Source organism: Phoxinus phoxinus, assembly GCF_949152265.1.
Source record: "Phoxinus phoxinus genome assembly, chromosome: 18".
Taxonomy (NCBI): Eukaryota; Metazoa; Chordata; class Actinopteri; order Cypriniformes; family Leuciscidae; genus Phoxinus; species Phoxinus phoxinus.
In genome coordinates, this window is record NC_136893.1 from 9380899 (window position 1) to 9399529 (window position 18631).

At 36.8% G+C, this 18631-nt stretch overlaps 1 protein-coding gene and 2 long non-coding RNA genes across 4 annotated transcripts in view; all 3 read left to right on the forward strand.

Moving 5' to 3' along the window:
- The first annotated feature begins 961 nt into the window (after positions 1-961).
- On the forward strand, positions 962-6707 carry LOC306986233. Its single transcript, XR_013794944.1, has 3 exons — positions 962-1102; positions 2046-2148; positions 6570-6707. It is a non-coding gene; the product is annotated as an uncharacterized lncRNA (long non-coding RNA).
- Positions 6708-7348: 641 nt separating this feature from the next.
- LOC306986232 lies at positions 7349-15186 on the forward strand. The gene is made up of 3 exons (XR_013794943.1): positions 7349-7482; positions 12565-12664; positions 15063-15186. It is a non-coding gene; the product is annotated as an uncharacterized lncRNA (long non-coding RNA).
- Positions 15187-15318: 132 nt separating this feature from the next.
- sgk1 (serum/glucocorticoid regulated kinase 1) overlaps positions 15319-18631 on the forward strand; it is a 29873-nt gene continuing 26560 nt past the window's right edge. The window contains exons 1-3 of one of the 2 annotated variants that reach the window (XM_079589228.1): positions 15319-15502; positions 15604-15722; positions 15848-15969. In XM_079589228.1, the coding sequence (XP_079445354.1) occupies positions 15892-15969 (78 nt within the window). In that variant the 5' untranslated portion in view covers positions 15319-15502; positions 15604-15722; positions 15848-15891. Of the gene's footprint in view, positions 15503-15594; positions 15723-15847; positions 15970-18631 lie in introns of those variants that run through there. The other variant, XM_079589229.1, reaches the window with a different exon arrangement.

Sequence of the window (18631 nt, forward strand, 5' to 3'; positions counted from 1 at the left end):
AGATGTGTTTGTGATTTGGGCTGCCAACACAAAGGTCAAAAGTTCAATCTCCAGGATGTCTGTACCTGCAGTTGTACGGATTTTGCTTGTTAAAAACATTTTTCTGCTCTTCTTTTGGTCTGGCTGATTGATTGAAAGCATGTTCGTTTTACAGATCTGTCTGATAAAGGACCCCGAGAGAGGCAGACATCTTGACTCCATTGCTGGAAGGGTGTGTTTAGGTGTGTTCAAAAGACGCAAAGGAGACGCCTTGATGCGGAAGACATCACTACAACTGCGTTTCCCCTGTGCGTGTGTATATGTTGTGTTACTGTCTCTTTCAGTCTATTATACTCCTTCCGCCTCAGACAGGCGTCTCTGTCAGCCATTCAGGGAGTGTATCAAGAGTGTGTGCGAGTCCATATGTCTGTGCATCTGTATTATTACTGTATTCAATGAGCATGCAACAGCTGATTTCCTGTCCTGAACAAAGCATGTAGACTAGAGAAAGCAGCATTTCCTTGGATTCTTCTCAGCCCACATTGTCCCTTCAACACACACAATGTTAGCAGGTAAAAGAATATGACGTAGACACTGCAGGGAATTTTTTTTTTAAAGCATCCAGAAACCCCACAGACAAGGGAGAGACATTTTTCTTTTAAGTATTTTGCCAATTATAGACAGACATTTCATACGATTCTTTTTCTATTATTCTTATACCATGAAGAAAAAAGGACAAAGCAAAGGATACATTTACACAATGCATTCCAACCTAGAAAGAAAGAAGCTACAAAGTAGTGAGCTTAATCTGATTTTATTTTTTAAAAACTTATTGTAAACTCTAGTTTCAACCAAGTTACGTCACAATGTAAACCACTGTGTAGCCTACGGGGCTCCGTATTTTCCGCCTGTCAATCATATTGCGCTTCACAGCAGGAGGTCCATATATGGTTGGTCAGCCGGTAGCTGAGAGCGTGAGATTTCTCATCCGTCAAAAATGGCCTACACGGTGAAACGTCCGTAAAGGAATAGAAAGACAGTAAAGAAAAGAAAAAAATAATATAAAGAGACCAAAATGGAGTGTGAAAACAGATGCCGAACTTACTTTGCTTTTGATTGACAGGTAAAAAAAAATACAATGGTTACTTCAAAGCAACCGAGCGTGTCTCTTGCCTACAACGACTGACATGGCTTGTAAGCTTCAAATTAGGCTACGCTACACTATGGAGAATAATTAGTGAGACTGACACAGAGTCCAGTCATAATTTCCCTGTAATACCACACACTTTAGTATGATGATGATTATAATTATTATTTGATTTTTTTTAAAGTAATAAAGAATTACGAGCTAATTCTTTTTGAGTAAGTAATATTTTAACCATCGATGTGAGTTAAGTCCGCCTGTTAACTTACTTGTTAAGTTCTAGAATTAGTTTCAATGATTTTCCCTGTCCAATTTTCCGAGTTTCCAAGCCAAATAAGTAGGCCTATATGTTTACTTTTTGTAAGGCAAGCATTTTGCACGCTTTTAAGTATGGCAAACCAAACCAATCCAATTTTACTGTGAAGACCGAAAGAAAGAAAGTTTTCCCCCGGAACTCTTTCTCCGGAAACTACCGAGAGTACAGAGTGTACCCATCACCAACACTGGTCATAGCCTTTTGTCATTAGTTTCCTCTGTAAACGGAGGTGGTTCTAGTGAACAAAAGATACCAGTGTACAAAAGGCACTCTGTTCCACCCTAGTCAGCTGACCCATGAGCATGAGTGGGCATCTCAGAGCAAACGTCAATTTAGACTGGCACAAGCTCTTTAAAGCTCTCAAATGCCGCTCAAGGACGCCCATCTGATGTTTGCTTTGCAAGCCTGTGATGGTTTTATTCTTTATATGCATGGTCTATATGCTTTAATGTTTCCTGGTCTCTAGCAAGCCATATCAGCATGACACAGGAATTTTTACCTTTGTTTTGAAACTAACCTTCTCAGTCCCCATATCTTAGTTCCAAAATTCTTCATTGATCCTCTACTAATCATTAATTCAGTCTTTGTGTTTGTGTTGATTTTCAGTGCTTGGGTGTATTGTGAATGCTGTGCGTCATTGGACCTCACAGAGATGTCATCTCCATCCAGATGTTGTTTTGGTTTCGGTGTTTGGATTTTACGTTATCATGTGAGCAAATGCACATACACCACTACACAAATTTTACAGGCAAGCACGTGCTTGTCAGGTGTTTTCAAGGTTATTACAGGTTAGAAATATAGGTAACCAATCACATGATAGGCAGAGACAGATGTGTTGTTGGTAAGAAGAAAACAAGATTCTGCCGGTTCCTTTATTTGCTAATGACGTTCATTATTACTCGGTTAGAAAAACATATTTATCCCCAACATCAAAAGAATATGTTAAAATATGAAATGCCAAACAATGCTTAATTTAAGATGAACATTTTTTGCATTGTGGCACTATTTTTATGACCATCTTTCTCCCAAAAATTGTCTGGACATTAAATATATCTTATTTTCATTATGCAAATAATCAATAAATGCAAAAAAGTAAATAGAATAAATATTTAATTTTTTAGGAAACTTAAGTCAATGTAAATGATGGATTATTATATTATTTGTTGTACTAAATTATAATTGTATTTTCCTTAAAAAGGGAATAATTTATTGTGCATAGATTTTCATTACTGTATTATATATTGTTTCAACTTTAATGTAGAGAACGTTAGGAGTAATTGTGCTTAATTGTCTTGACCATAATGCCATAATGCAAAAAGCTTAATGGTCCTAAAATAGACTTCATTGTCTTTATGCAATATATATATATATATATTTTTTTTTTTTTTTTTGAGGTGAGTTGTGACCTTTCAGGACATTTCTTTGTAAAATTCACCCCACCACGTAATGACCCATGAAGGTCTTTGACTCAAACATAGAAGCCTGACCTTGCATTTATGGGGTCATCAGAGCTCTCATAAATTTGCTAACAGACATTGAGCTGCCAGAGGCTGTTTTCCGGGATAATTCCCAGCAAAAAAGATACCAGGATAGTACATTGTACTGTCAATCTCTCTTTGTGTGCAATAAATAATAACAGTCTGTAAGTGAAAAAGACAGGAAAGAGAGATGGCTATGTTTGTGTTTTATGCTTACTATTGGATATTCTGCTTGATGAAGTCTGCATTTGAGCTATTGTGTTTGCCATTTACATACAAATTGTGTGTGTATACATTTGTGTATCTGCATACAATGGGGTTGAAATTTGCCGAGCACACTGGGATTGAAAATCTAAGTAAAACCTGCAAATAAACAAACATTTTAGGATTTGAAGTGCATTGTGAGTAGAGTTGTGTGTGTGACTCTTGACCCTGAGCTGTGCTGTGCAGACGGCCGTCTCCAGCGCTTCTCAGCTACTTCCTGTCCACACACACCCCTCTTCCTGTCCACAGAGGAGAGCTATTTTAAAGCCAGTGAAGGCCTGGGATGGCCAAGAGTGGAGACACACTGACTGCTGACTGTGTGTGTGTGTGTGTGTGTGTGTGTGTGTGTGTGTGTGTGTGTGTGTGTGTGTGTGTGTGTGTGTGTGTGTGTGTGTGTGTGTGTGTGTGTGTGTGTGTGTGTGTGTGTGTGTGTGTGTGTGTGAGTGAGAGGAAGGATTCCATCAGCTTAATAGCTTTGATGATTGAGGAAATCAGGAGAGAACTAGAACAATGATCTCACTGTTCTTCCTCAATCCTCTTCTAATAAGGAAATATCAATGTTGTAGACATAAATAAAAATGACTAATTATGAAACTTCTAGCTATTTTTTATGCTTCAAAATATTAATGAAGGAAGTTTAGAAAAATACTGTGAAGCATCAGAGACAACAAACATAGTAGACACAATAAAACCACACTGGCATACATTAAGGTAAGTGTCAACTACATAATAAATGTACCTTTTGACCAAAATATGTTGGAAAGGACATTTTTAATGTCAGGTTGGGGTACAGTATGTTGTAATTTGTGCTTTACCAATTTTACTGATTAGTTACAGTAGTTGTTGGCCAAAGCACTGATTTAATATTTTTACACTTTTAAGTATTTTGTGTTTACATGCCCCAATTTTGTCACAAAACTTGTGTAAAATTAACTTGATCTTTTTTCCTAGGCAATAATGTTGTTGAACATGTCCAATAAATGTAGAGACTTATATACACACAGATAGTCTTCTCTTAAGATTGAAGTAAAGTGGGTGTATTTACTAAAGTTGTGTAGAAGGCCAGAAGCATGTGGTTCACATTCACACCATCATGCTTTGCAGACTTACAGAACAAACACTTTCATACATCACATGATCCTTTTGGAAAGTTCAGTCAGAAAGGAATGTACAGAATGGAGAAATGATGATCTAGTGTGATAAACAACACCGTATCACTGTGCAAACTGGTGATTTCACAATGAAATACAAAGGGAAGTGCAGTGCATTGTGTAGATCTTTCTGAACAGGAAACAATGCAAGAGTTTTGTAACTGCTTTCTTAACGTGGGGATAAGACTAATTTTCAGGGTAAAAAAGTTACTTTATGTTTCAGGAGTATGACTATGAAGTGAAATATGCAACATGATGGATCATTTTAATAATTTTTGTCACCCATATGACATTTAGACAGAAGAAAATGTATCTTAATTTTTTTGAGAGAAAACTACATTTAATTTAGAGCTTTTCACAATAAACATTTCCCCAGTGCAGTTTTACAGAGAATATAATGGTGACCTACAAACCCTCATAGAGACAGCCAAAATCACTTGTCCGCAGCAAAGAAAAATCTCCCTACAGTTATAACAGACTTTTTCCACAGATAAATAAGCAGAAACATAGCAAAATATATATACAAATAAGAACTGTAACCCTAAAGCAAACACACAGGGACAATAGACACATCATTACAATGTAAGATGAAATGTTTCATTATGTCCAACGATTTCTACATCAATGTTGACACACAAATATTTTGACAAGAAAGAGGCAGTGACCTTGCTGTTGTGTAATATGGTTGTGGAGAGAGGATTGCTTTTCTAGTGGTCTAAGAGGCCATTGGCCATCAATGCAGACTAAATGCAACAAAAATCATGAGTGCATAAAAGTGATGCTAGAATCAGAAATCTCAAGGGTAAGCAGAAAGGGAAAAATAAGTAAAAGAATAGCACAAAGCTTAATTTTGGAAAGATTAATTAGAGCATAATCTCCAAGATTGAATTGAGATACTCGAACATATGCCACTTCTACTAGCATCAGATAAAGGAGATGCTGATTGTCAGTCTTACATAAGCCAGGCCGAGAGATAAAGAGGACAGGCTGTCTCCTCCTGCCTCACAGGCCTCAGGGCGGAGGGAACCGGCTGACTTACCGTCTCTGCAGCCTCCTTAACAAGCACAGCCCCCCCTAAACGCAGGTTACGTGAGGATCTTTACCAGCAATGATTCACAGCGCTAATTCTTCTGTTTTTAGGATCAGCCTTAAGCCCTGAATGTCTGGTACTTGATGTGATATTAGAATTTAAATGTCTTACCATCATTTTTGTTTATTATACTAACTTATTTTGTTTATACAGATGATATTTTGCAGATTAAAATATCAGAAGTCTGTAGAAAAAGAAAAACAGAGGAGCAAGGGAAAAAGAAAAGAAGAGAAGGCTGAAGAACTAGAACAGTCATAGATACCTTTTTGGTGATTTTCTTCACTAATGTTTTTTTTTATTCCCCTAGTATTTTTTCTTTAATGTTTTCTGAATTTGCATACTAAACACTGAAGATGGGAAATAATTAAATAATGCCGTCACCAGCAATGAATACATCTGTAATAAGTGAGAAATAAAAGTTTTATCTTATTACAGGTAGTTGCGTCTAATCTAGTTTTCTATTTTTTTTTTAGGTTACAATGTGATCAATAAAAATGTATATGAATTGTTTGTGCTGCTGCTGTGTTGAAATATATGCCAGAGATATGGTGGTTCACAGCGGATCAAATTTATTTTTAGATTTTCTTTTGGTCCGACAGTCCCCAAACACACATATATACAGTTGCTGTTGAAAACCTGGGCTAAGAATTGAGAAAGTATTGCAATGGGCCATTTTTATAGATCATGCTTTTTGGACTGAATGATGGTCATTAAAAATGTCATAGTATTTCTCTTTATCAAACATCCAAAGATATGGCAGCGAGCTCAGCTATAGTTAAAGTGATGGTTCAGCCAAAAAAATTCATTTTCATTATTTACTCGACCTCACTTCATTCCAAACAAGAATTCATAGTGAACACGCTGTCAAGTTTCACAAAAGTGGTCCATACTTATAGAATAAATTATGTTTGATGTTGATGACGTATTTGACAGCTCATGCTCATTTTGTTGAAAAAATCCATGAGAAATTCTCTTTTATGTTTTCCACAGCTGGACTAACAATGTATGGCTTTGTAATGACATAGCGTTGAGTAAATAATTACATAATTTTCATTTTTGCCTGAACTATTCCTTCAATAATTGTTGAATGTATTTCAATGTAGTTCTCCACTTTAGAAAAGTTGACTGTTTTACTGTCCCACGAGAGGTGGATGCTGTTGCTGGGATATTGTTGCCTGGATACCATTGTTTCCATGTGTGGCCTGTATCTTTCCGTGGTCAGATGAGACTCCTACAGTTGTGATGTCAAGTTGCAGCCAATCAGCATGCAGGATGAGCTGTGGAGTGCTTATGCAAGAGGTAAGAACATACAGCGCGCATACAAATGAACTTAGTGTGCACACAGTCTGAATACTGATCAGCTGACACACACACACACACTGGAACAAAAGAATGAAATTAACTAATTAACTTTCATTCATACAAACCTTTACTTCTAATTATGTGTTTGTGTGTGTGGATGAGAGAAATTTGACTCACATCTTCATTAGCACATGAATAACCATTCAAGCCTTTAACACACTTCAGTCACTCACTGAAAACAAACAACTCACAAGCTCAAAGCCGTGCCATCTTGGAAAACGTACAATGCACTTCCCATCCCCCAAACCCCTAAAAAAACGTGGCTGACAACACTCCCAACGTCACTAATTGCTTTCATTTTAGCTGTTATAGTGAAAGAAAAGAGTCCAAATAGATTTTTTACAGTATGGGTGATCTGATTGGAAGTGATACAGATACAAATATGGGGTCCAATGTGTTATGTGATTTATCACTCAAACCACATTTGAGGGGGTCAGGGTGTTGTTTTCTCCCTTTTTTCTCACGGCAGAATATGTCCTATATGGTGAGGGGAATCGTAAAGGGACCGTAGGCATGTAAAGCCTTGTAAATCCTGTCCTGATGAACTTCTGCAGCCTGAAGCTGGAACTCCGGATGGGATCAAGGAGTCAACTGCACCGGATGCTGAAGGAAATTCATGAGTCATCCTGCTGGACCTCTTCATCAGCTGACATCCCTTTCTGATGGACTGAGTGATAAAAGAAGATGATTCTTGTGAAGTATGTTTACCATATTTTGCACACACTGTGAAAATAAAGTTGTTAAAAAGTAAGATTTAAAAAAAAAAAGAAATGAATACTTTTATTCAGCAAGGATGCGTTCAATTTATTACAAGTGATGGTAAAGACTTTTACATTGTTACAAAATATTTCTATTTATATTAATCAAAGAATCCTGTTTTTTTTTATTACAGTTTCCACAAAAATATTAAGCTGAACAACTGTTTCACAGATCATGTGACACTGAAGACTAAAGTAATGGCAGCTTAAAAAATTGCTTTGAAATCACACAAATAAATTACATTTTAATCAAATTATTTATTTATTTTAAAATAGTAATAATATTTCACAATATTACTGTTTTTACTGTATTGATCAAATACATGCAGCATAAGAGCCGTCTTTCATTAAAACATAAAAAAATCTTACCGACCTCAAACTTGGAAATATATTGCTAAAGAAATTACTACTTCAGTTCTAGTTCTATTATTGAAACATGATATTGATTGGTAAACTGTTTCTGCAAACAAAATATGATTAGATATTTAGACTTTACCAAATCCAACTTTTCACGCTACATTTCAAGCCAGAGTCTGATGAAGAGCTTGTGGCTTGAAATGAAACTCTTTGGTGAGCAAGTGAATCAATATTTTTGAGAGCAACATCATGTTGCCTATATGATTTTATTGTGTACCTGTATTATAATTTTTATAATTAATTCACTGAAATGGAAAAATGCATTGAGTATAAAATTCATGCACACATTAGCACTTTCACTCAAATCCAAATTCAAACACGCATTCAGACCATGTTCAAGCAAGAAGGAATTTAGATCAGAAAAGAGTAAATGTCTGAGTGTGTGTGTGTGTGTGTGTGTGTGTGTGTGTGTGTGTGTGTGTGTGTGTGTGTGTGTGTGTGTGTGTGTGTGTGTGTGTGTGTGTGTGTGTGTGTGTGTGTGTGTGTGTGTGTGTGTGTGTGTGTGTGTGTGTGTGTGTGTGTGTGTGTGTGTGTGTGTGTGTGTGTGTGTGTTGAAGGTCATTCTGAAGGGCAGTTGAATGTTATCAGTGCTGGTTCTAATGCCAGGAAGACTTTCTTGAGTTATGTAACATGTTACAATGGCATTCCACTCACTGGACAATAAATTGACCACTAAGGCTCCAGGAAACAATGAAGGGTGTGTGTGTGTGTGTGTGTGTGTGTGTGTGTGTGTGTATGCATCTGTGATATATCCTCTACATTCTTATCCTGATGCCACAAAACTGCAGCAGTGAAGTAAAACTAGGTTAAGATGCCACTTCAGGCTGTCTGTGAAATCGACAGATCTGACAGGTTTTTCGTGCATGCCTGTGCTGTGCCTGTGTGTGTGGAAGCAAGCAAGTTGTTGAGAAGAGGTTCACTTCTATCATTCTTTGTGTCATTAACGTTCTCATTAGCTATTCTCATTATTGAGCGGTTTAGCATTTCGGATAAAGCCGCCCGTGGAACGGCTGAATTGGGGGTGATTTTGGACCAATCAGCTGTGAGAGTGAGGTGTGTTTCTCTTTTTTTCCAACAGTGAGAATCCAGGCCAAGTCCTTTGGGATTTCTCTGCTCATATCCAATTCACTTTAACACAAGCCGTCCTTTCTGTTCTGTCTCAAATTTATTGTTTTCATCTCTCTGACTCATATCTCTCTCTCTCTCTCTCTCTCTCTCTCCTCTCTCTCTCTCTCTCTCTCTCTCTCTCTCTCTCTCTCTCTCTCTCTCTCTCTCTCTCTCTCTTTCTCTCTCTCTCTCTCTCTCTCTCTCTCTCTCTCTCTCTCTCTCTCTCTCTCTCTCTTTTCCTTTCAATCGTGGTTAAATATTCTCTTTGTATGGTCTTGTCTGGGTTGTGAGTGACTCCTTGTCATTAGCTGTAAGTAAGTGGAGGCATTTTCACAAATGAGGGATGAAACGTGCTTCTGTCGAGCTCCGGTCCTCTTCCAATCAACTGCCGCTAGTTTAGTCTAATCTAGTTTACAAGAGTTGCACATTCACTGCATATAGTACTACTATCAAGATCACACTGAAAATCATTTTGTCTTGTTGTCCAATAAAAATTCAACAAGATAAATGTATGAGAAGTAAAATTGGATTAGATATTAAAGGAATAGTTCAACCAAAAATGTCCAAGTTACTTTTTCCTCCATACAAATAAAAGTGAATAGGTAGTTAACTGTAGTTAATTGTGAACATGTTTTCATCAGTATATCAGGCTTATTTATATATAGTTTTTCTTTAATATTACAATGAATTATAATTTTATAATATAATAATTATTCAAAATATACAATATAAATGTAAATATAATGAAATAAATTATCAATAAGTTATTTAAATTGTAATATTTGTTAAAAAAAAAATCCATATTTTTTTATATAAATTATATTGTTTTTTAAAATATAATCTTTATATTGGCTAAACCTTTATGTATAAATTAAGTTTGAATAATGACTGTGTTAACCATTGAGATTGGTAACAAGACAGTTGTGCAACTAGAAATTTTAAATGCATTCTCCTGTATTTACTAAAAGACAGAGCTAAACTGTGACAAGAGCTTACTGTAATATACACTACCAAAATAATCGGATTCTCCTCACTATATCCCTGCTGCTTAAAAACATTTATAGTTTCTTTCCTTCCTTCTTTCTGTCTTATCTCACCCATCTCGTGCTTTGACCTTTTCAGAAATGCTGAGCAGTTTAGAGACACAGATGATACACACATGCCCTGAGTGCTGTGTGTGTGTGTGAGTGTGTGTGTGTAAGAGAGAGTGTCTGTGAGCAGCATATGTCTATAACTTAACCTCATGTCATATTTGACACGGTCACGTTCACGGTCTTAAGCATGAAATGCATTCAAACACACACGCCGTGCATCCAGTCTGTTGTTGTGTCAGTCAGGGCATAATCAATCTGTCCCTCAATCATTCTCTCCACGTGCAGAGAATGTGAAAGCACATATACAATCCTCCCACTGCTCACTGAGACAAAACAGATGTTGCACACATATGCTGTCATTTAAGCCAGTCCCTTTCAAAATGGGTTTTAATGAGTGTAAATGGAATGAGGTTGTAAATTTATGTTTGGGAGGAGCATCTAGTCTTGCATGTGATACAAAGGCAAGTTATGTATACAGTTTTCACAAGAAATATTTAGACAAGCTTACAAATGCCTTGGAGAACAAGTGGCATGTGCAAACAACCTTTTCTAGAACTTACTACTTTTTCCAAAGATTGGCAGGTTAGCAAGACCAAACACATGTTTTTAAATGTATGAGCTGAGGCAATAATCAAACGTTTTGTTTGGACAGTACAATTTTTAATGCAGGAGTAGGTATGATTTTTAAAATGTTTTTGAAAGAAGTCTCTTCTATACTCACCAAGGCTGCATTTATTCGATCAAAAATACAGTAAAAACATTAAAAGCGAATAAGTTTTCTACTTGAATATATTTTGAAATGTAATTTATGCTTGTGATGCAAAGCTGAATTTTCAGCATCATTACTCCAGTCTTCAGAGTCACATGGTTCTTATAATATATTTTTTTTGGTGCCGAAAAAAACATTTAATATTATTTTTAATATTGAAAATAGTTGTGCTGCTCAATATTTTTGTGGATTCTTTGATGAATTGAAGGTTCAGCATTGATTTGAAATATAAATCTTTTGTAACACTATACATGCCTCTACCGTTACTTTTTGGTCAATTGAATGTGTCCTTGATGAATACAAGTATTTTTTTTTTAAATCACTGACTCTAAACATTCAATCAGTAGTGTATATAGCATTACAAAAGTCCTATCAATCTAATGAATCTGTGTGCTCAGACAGTCCATTGGAAAGTCTCATTTATTGTAGTGAATATTGTATCATAATTGATTTTGTTCATTCATTATTATACCTTGTTCTTATTGTGCCTGCATGCATACAGCTCTGATTAAATGATAAATCAGGCCTATTTAATTGGATACTTTTGTTTCTTTGTAAAAACATTGCCCCATTAAGCAACATCACCTTTACCATCCTTAAAGATTATATGAGCATCAAATTTGTACATGTGTGTGAAAGTCGGTTCTCCGATATACACCTCTAATTCACAGACACAAACACACACTGTTTTCACGGATGCCCCTGTCGAAGCATCATGATACGTCTCTGCTTTTTTCACTCCCACACTTATCTCGTTCTCGCCGCAGAAGTCTGAGGAACACTGAATCCTGGGAGATTCAGAATCCTAATGACTCATCATGTTTGAAAATCTGACACGCTGACACATACGTACTGTCGGCTAAAGATGACGGTGGCATCGGTTTTGATCTCGCTAGTTGCTCTAAACCACATTTTGCAATTGTCTTCTATAAAAAAAGTGCATATTATGGTTTGGAGTCTAGATTTCTTATTTACCTCCTGTCAGTGGCCTTGAATGTCACTCTTCGCAGCCATTTTTATCACACACACACACACACACACACACACACACACACACACACACACACACACACACACACACACACACACACACACACACACACACACACACACACACACACACACACACACACACACACACTTAGTACCAAAATGCATCAGTCATAGCTACTCCTCCCACTCCACCTGTCATCCTTCCATGCTTGCCATCTCTCCATCTCTCTCTCTCTCTATTTCTCTCAGTCTGAGTACTATATTGGCAAATGTACCACTACCTTATAAACTTTGTAAAGGGAAGACTGAAGCAAAATTGTACATCTCTCTCTTTTGTATTCATAATTGTGTCAATCTAGATTTCACGCTCTCACGTGTAACTTATTCTGTTTGGCTCTGAAGCATCATCAGCACGTGAGGGGAAAGAAGCTATTCTGAGAGAGAGAAAAAGAAAAGAGAGAGAGAGAGAGAGAGAGAGAGAGAGAGAGAGAGAGAGAGAGAGAGAGAGAGAGAGAGAGAAAACTGTGTTCCCAAAGATATCTTGCCTTCCCTGTAGTATAGAGAGAGATGAGCAGAGAGTCATGTTTATTTTATAAGGCTCACACTCTCTCTTTTATGTGTGCGTGTGTGTTTGTGTGTGAGAGAGTAACTTTGAACAGGAGCTGAGCATTTGGAAGGAGAGGAGAGAAGAGGGCAGATGATGTTGTTGGTATCGTGGTGCCTGTGGGTTTTTTGGACTGAGGTACTAATGCTCCAACAGTGATCTAATCTTTTCCACAAAACACAACTCAAATTACACTGCACACTCACGATATGGCAGAGGATGACTCAACATTTATATGAAGAGCAGGACAAAATTGACGATGATAATGACTGATTTCTGATGGATCATGGGACACAGAAGACTGGAGTAATGGCTGATTACCTTTAAAAAAAAAAAAAAAAAAAAAAAAAAAAAATTGTAATAACATTTCACAATATTACTTTTTTTTTTTTTTTTTTTACTGTATTTTTGATCAGCCTTGTTGAGCACAAGGGACTTCTTTCCGTGAGGGATTTTTTTTTTTTGAAAGACCTCAAACTTTTACACTGTTACATAAAATGATTGCTCAAAACTGAGCAATAAAATGTTCTCTAAATGAATTGCAAAATTACTTTCCATTTAGACACATTCACACCACAGTTCCTTATTTACATTTTCTCTCTTCTGTTGCTCTGTATAGTTTTGAACTTCAGATTTGTATCCTTTGACTAAAACGTACCTACTACAAACCTACTACAAAGGCACAAGAGAGAGAAACAGAGGTTCTGTGTCAATTTATATCAAAATTATGTTTTAATTCATCTTGCATACTTACAGGGAAAAAAAAATTTTTTTTAGCTAGAGTTGTACACTGTGTGCCTAACAGTTGGCCAGTATGTTGATGATGAATAAACTACTCTATAAATAATAGATGCCCTCTGCTGCTCTGCGCTTTGATTACTAAATATATGCACATATATCGATTGATTAAATGTACAATCCACAAGCAATGATATTTGCTTTATGCAGAAAGTTTATCTGCATTTAGATGGGTGAAGTTGACCCAGAATGTGTCCAAAAATAATAACAGGAATAATCCAGCGGTATATGTTGGTGTCCAGTGATATACTATGGGTCTTCTTATATAACGTGGAGCAGCTGTTACTCAAAACAACACATCAGGAATTTATATCTGTGACTTACGGATATTTGAAATAGCTCATCTTTTGTACATTTTCATATTTCACAGAGCGACTGATTATATCAGACAGATTATATGAGACTCCTTTCACTGCTGATGCAACACCAGTCTTACTGTGAAAAATGAAGAGTGAGCCATGAGACGCATGCAATAATCTTATTTTCCAACAGCAGTTTATTCTTTGGTGGCTCCTTGCGAGGTATTTGGGGTTTGATTGGGCAGAGCAGACAGCAAGATCAGTGATATGCATAAAATGAATACCTCTTTTGTCCAGGATGAAAGGCGTTTTTTTCTTTCTTTCTCAGGTTGTCTCTCGAATAAAAGGACCCAGTCTGTTATTGTGAATCAGACAGCTCTCACAGTCAAGATGGGAAATGCATTTTCTCCTTATCTGTAATTTGTGAAATTGCCTCTCCGTAAATGGCATTTTATCTTTCTGTCGTCTCCAGAAAGAAGAAAATATTTTTCTATTTTTGTGTGTGTGCGAGATTCAGATATCTTTGATGTAGGTTTAGAGCTATGAGTCATAGTCTACACAAGGTTCGTCATCCGCACTAATCAAGTAAATGACCACTGAGATTTCACTAAATTATTTTTGCGGCTGTGTTTGCGTGATGAATAAAAATTAGTCACTGCACAGTGCCAAGCTACTTGAAACTGTCAATTCATAAACAACACTCAATTAATTAATACGGTGACAGTTTAGTCGCTGTTTTTTTTGCTTGTCTGTTTATGGTATTTACATTTTTGGTGGGTTAATTATATTAGATTTATATTAATAATGCATTTACATTTATGCATTTGGCAGATGCTTTTATCCAAAGTGCATTCAACAGTCAAAGTATACATTTGATTACATTCCCTGAGAATCAAACCTATGACATTTGTGTTGCAAGCGTTCCTATTTAATGTACAATGAGGAATGTAATTTTTTAATACAATACAATATATCAATATTTATTGTATTTATTCAGATTTCTATTATCTTATCAATTATACATTTTATTAATTGTATATTTATTGGATTTATATAGATATTTTATTATTTAGTATTCATTTATTTTTATCAATTATTAATTGTATTATTAATTAATCATAAATTAATAAGCATATCTGATTAATATATTTTATTAGGTGGGGTGGTTTGGAATTTTTGTCGTATATTTTTTGTGAACGTCTATTAGGGAAAAAAATTCCATTCTGATTTCGCTTCGTTTATTTGGTTAAAACAGATTTACATATTTACCAAAAAATCCCGCCATCTTGAAGCATTCTTTGAATGATGTCAACCCCCTGATATACTTACGACTTACTCAAAAGGACAAGGAGTTGATGGATCTCTCCATCATTATATCTTTAACTCAGTCTCAGTATATTGATTCTCCCCTCATTATCTTCCGTTCTCTCTTTCTGCAGATGTGTGACATCCGCTGCCTGCAGGATGACAAACCTGTTGACTCATTCACCCCTGCTCATTCATAAATGATTCTTGACCAAGAAAATTCCAGAACACAACCGCCAGGTAGGAGAGAAAGGGAGCATGAGAGATGCTCTGTGTGTGAGTCAGAAGAGGCTTGCAGCACTGCAGCGGTTCCTGTAACACCAGTGGTCAGGCTAAACACACCCATCCAATCCATCAGCCTTCATTCATCCTTCGCCCATCCTTCCATTCACACAATGAAAGCAGCAGCGGGGAGGGAGGGATGGAGAGAGAGATGCTGCGATAGAGAGAGCATCCGCTGCTGCAGAAAACTGAGGGGGGCGGAGGAGGAGGAGAGAGAGAGTGTATCAGTGCTGCCAGAGAAGAACGAAGAGCTACAGAGAGAGAGAGAGAGAGAGCGAGGGCAGGGAAGAAGGTGCGCTTCTCTTCGATTGAAACACTCACTCTCTGTCACATTGACAAGGTGTGTGTTCGGCTTCATCTCATTCTGTGTGTCTCTCACATACGCACATACAGCGGTGGCTCTGCAGGAACTGTGAAATCCATCAGCATCACTGGGACGGCTCACGGCATCGGCTGATATCATCGCTCAGAACTGACAATAATATCAAGGAGCAGGAAGGACAACTGCACAGGTATGACCGCAGACACACATGTGCTCGCCAGGCAACAGATATCTCAGATTTGTTGTTGTCGTACTTATGTCAGGCAACACAAAAGACCTCATAATCTTGTTTTCACCTTCTCGTCCCTCTCGAAGGCATCACGCTGGGGTCCGCAGAGTACGCAGGCCGGCCAGAGGCCATGAGGCTGGTCCATAATGCAGAGAAACAGTCTTTCTCCTTTAAGAAGTGCTCTGCTTTCCAGTTCGTCAAGAGGAAGGTGAGTGTGTGAGCATGTGTGTGTGTTGGTTGCAGAACTTATTTGGCTGGGGGAGACTTAAAGGTGCTGTTCAATCGGTGATGTGGACAAACTTATCAGACTCGAGGTGTTTCCCTGATCCTTGCTTCTTTATTCTATCTGCTCTCCTATAAACAGACGTTTTAAGGTTTTTAAATGTATTTTTCTCTATGGATGAAGTTAGGCATAAATATTTGTCTGCGTTCATGGATATAGCTGGTGTTTATGGATTAAAAAAAGGGATATTATCGTTAACTAAAACTATTAAAAACATTTCTGTTAAAGGGATAGTTCACCCAAAAATTCTGTCATATGAATTTCATTCTTCTGCTGAACACAAAAGAAGATATTTTGAAGAATGTCTGTAACCAAACAGTTGATGGGCCCCATTGACTTCCATAGTATGAAAAAAAAAAACTATGGAAGTCAATGGGGTCCATCAACTGTTTAGTTATCGACATTCTTCAAAAGCACTTATTTTGTGTTCAGCAGAAGAAAGAAATTCATACAGGTTTGGAACAACTTGAGTGTGAGTAAATGATGACAGAATTTTCATTCTGGGTGAACTATCCCTTTAAGTGGAATTAAGCTGAAATAAAATAAAATATAAATATTAGTTGGAACACTTAAGCTTAATATCAAGCAATACAGTAAATAAAAAAAATCTCTAAAATCAGCCAATAACCGATATATTGCATATAGTAGTGATATACTGTGCAACTCTTATTTTGTGAAGTGTATATACACAATCTCTCTTTGTGTCATGATTGTGAGATTGACGCTAACTGTAAATATGCAAGTAATATTGCCATGTAATTTGATATTCATATTGAGATATTTATGGCTTTATTGTGTTTGCATTTAAATACATTTTAAGAAAACAAAAAAAATGAAACTAATATTCAGATTTGATTTGTGACTGTTGCAGTGGCCAATATGATCATGTTTTGAGTTATTTATTTAAATATAATGTATTTGTTTTGGTTATAGGCGAGAAAGTGTGTGTGGTTTGGGATTGAGTCCAGACTCCTACACACACACACACACACACACACACACACACACACACACACACACACACACACAGCAGATGGAGTGTCAGAGAGTGACTCAGTGAGATGGTTTTGTTGGATTATTATGTATTTATGTGTACACCGAGACAGAAAAAGAGAGAATATTCTAGAGTGCCAAGGTTGATGTTTGTCTTTTGTAGGTCAGCTCGCAGCGTTGTCTCGTACGTGTGTAGCATTAACACAACCGGAGTGTGTTGTGGGTTTGTTACTTTGCGCTGTGTATTTGCACTGATGTGTTTCTCTAGTGACTAAAAGTTTTGTGGTTGCTGAGTCATCAGTAGAGCCTGTGTTTGGAGTGCTTTATTGAGTTGCTGTTGCTTTATTCCTGTAAGGAATGATTCATGTGCCTGACAGACCTGATCATAACAATAACATTAAGCAGGTCAAAGATGAGATGAGACAAGATTTTAGTTGACGAAAATGAAATTTTGTTGAAATAATGTTTAAATATTTGGTTTAATTTAGCACTTTCTTGCCAACCGAAATATTATTTTCGCCGACTAAAATTACATGCCATTTACAATTAAAATGTTAAGAGATGACATCTGACTGAATGAATATGACATGACAAAATATTGATAAAAAAATTATAATAATAATATATTATTGAGAAGAGAAGAGAAGAGAAGAGAATAGAAGAGAAGAGAAGAGAAGAGAAGAGAAGAGAAGAGAAGAGAAGAGAAGAGAAGAGAAGAAAAAAAGGTCTTTGATGCCTAAAGCAAAAAGACTCCCGAGTGCTAGTGTACAGCCACAGTGACAACACACGGTGACATAACTTTAACAATCCGATCAAAGAAGAGAGAGAGAGAGAGAGAGAGAGAGAGAGAGGGAGGGAGAGAGGAAGGGGGGGGGGGGGGTGGCAGTGAATTATTGGGATTCTTGACTGTACAGTGTGATTGTTTATGTATGTAGCACATTGAGAAGCATTGTTTTCATTCATTATAGGATTTTCCCCATTGTTTTCCTCATTCTAAAAAAAGACAAAAGTTTGATTATATAGAGCTTTGAGATTCTTTTTTTTTTTGTCTGGTTGTTTGGAAGCTGTATGAAATGAAGTGAGAAGTGGAAATATCTCAGCCTGTGCTCGCCGTGAGCTGCAGGATTTCCTGGGGCCTAGAAAATTGCTTTTCACTCAAGGGATTGAAGTCATTAAATGCATTGTAAACTACAAAGAAGACATACGACCCTGTGCCCTGCCTCTTTTAGTCGGTCGCTGCTGGTGATTTGGAGGACGCATTTCAGATTTCATTGTTTAGCTTGTAAAGACATACACGGGTACGGCCCTGAGGTCCCGTGTTCTGTTTAATCTGCTTGTACAGGAGCAAATGCACCACTCCAAAACTCACATTCACGGTTTGCCTCAAACAATAAATTCAAGATGTTTTGACATGACAAAATATTGTCTTCTTAGTTACTTTGAAATAATATTTTACATCATTTTATTTTAACTCAGTACTCTTACAGTAAATACCAGTCTCATTTGTTTCTATTTTTAGCTAAGAGGTTTAAGAGAAATATAAGACACAAAGCTGATTCTTAATGAAACAATGCTGAGAATGCTATTAAATATC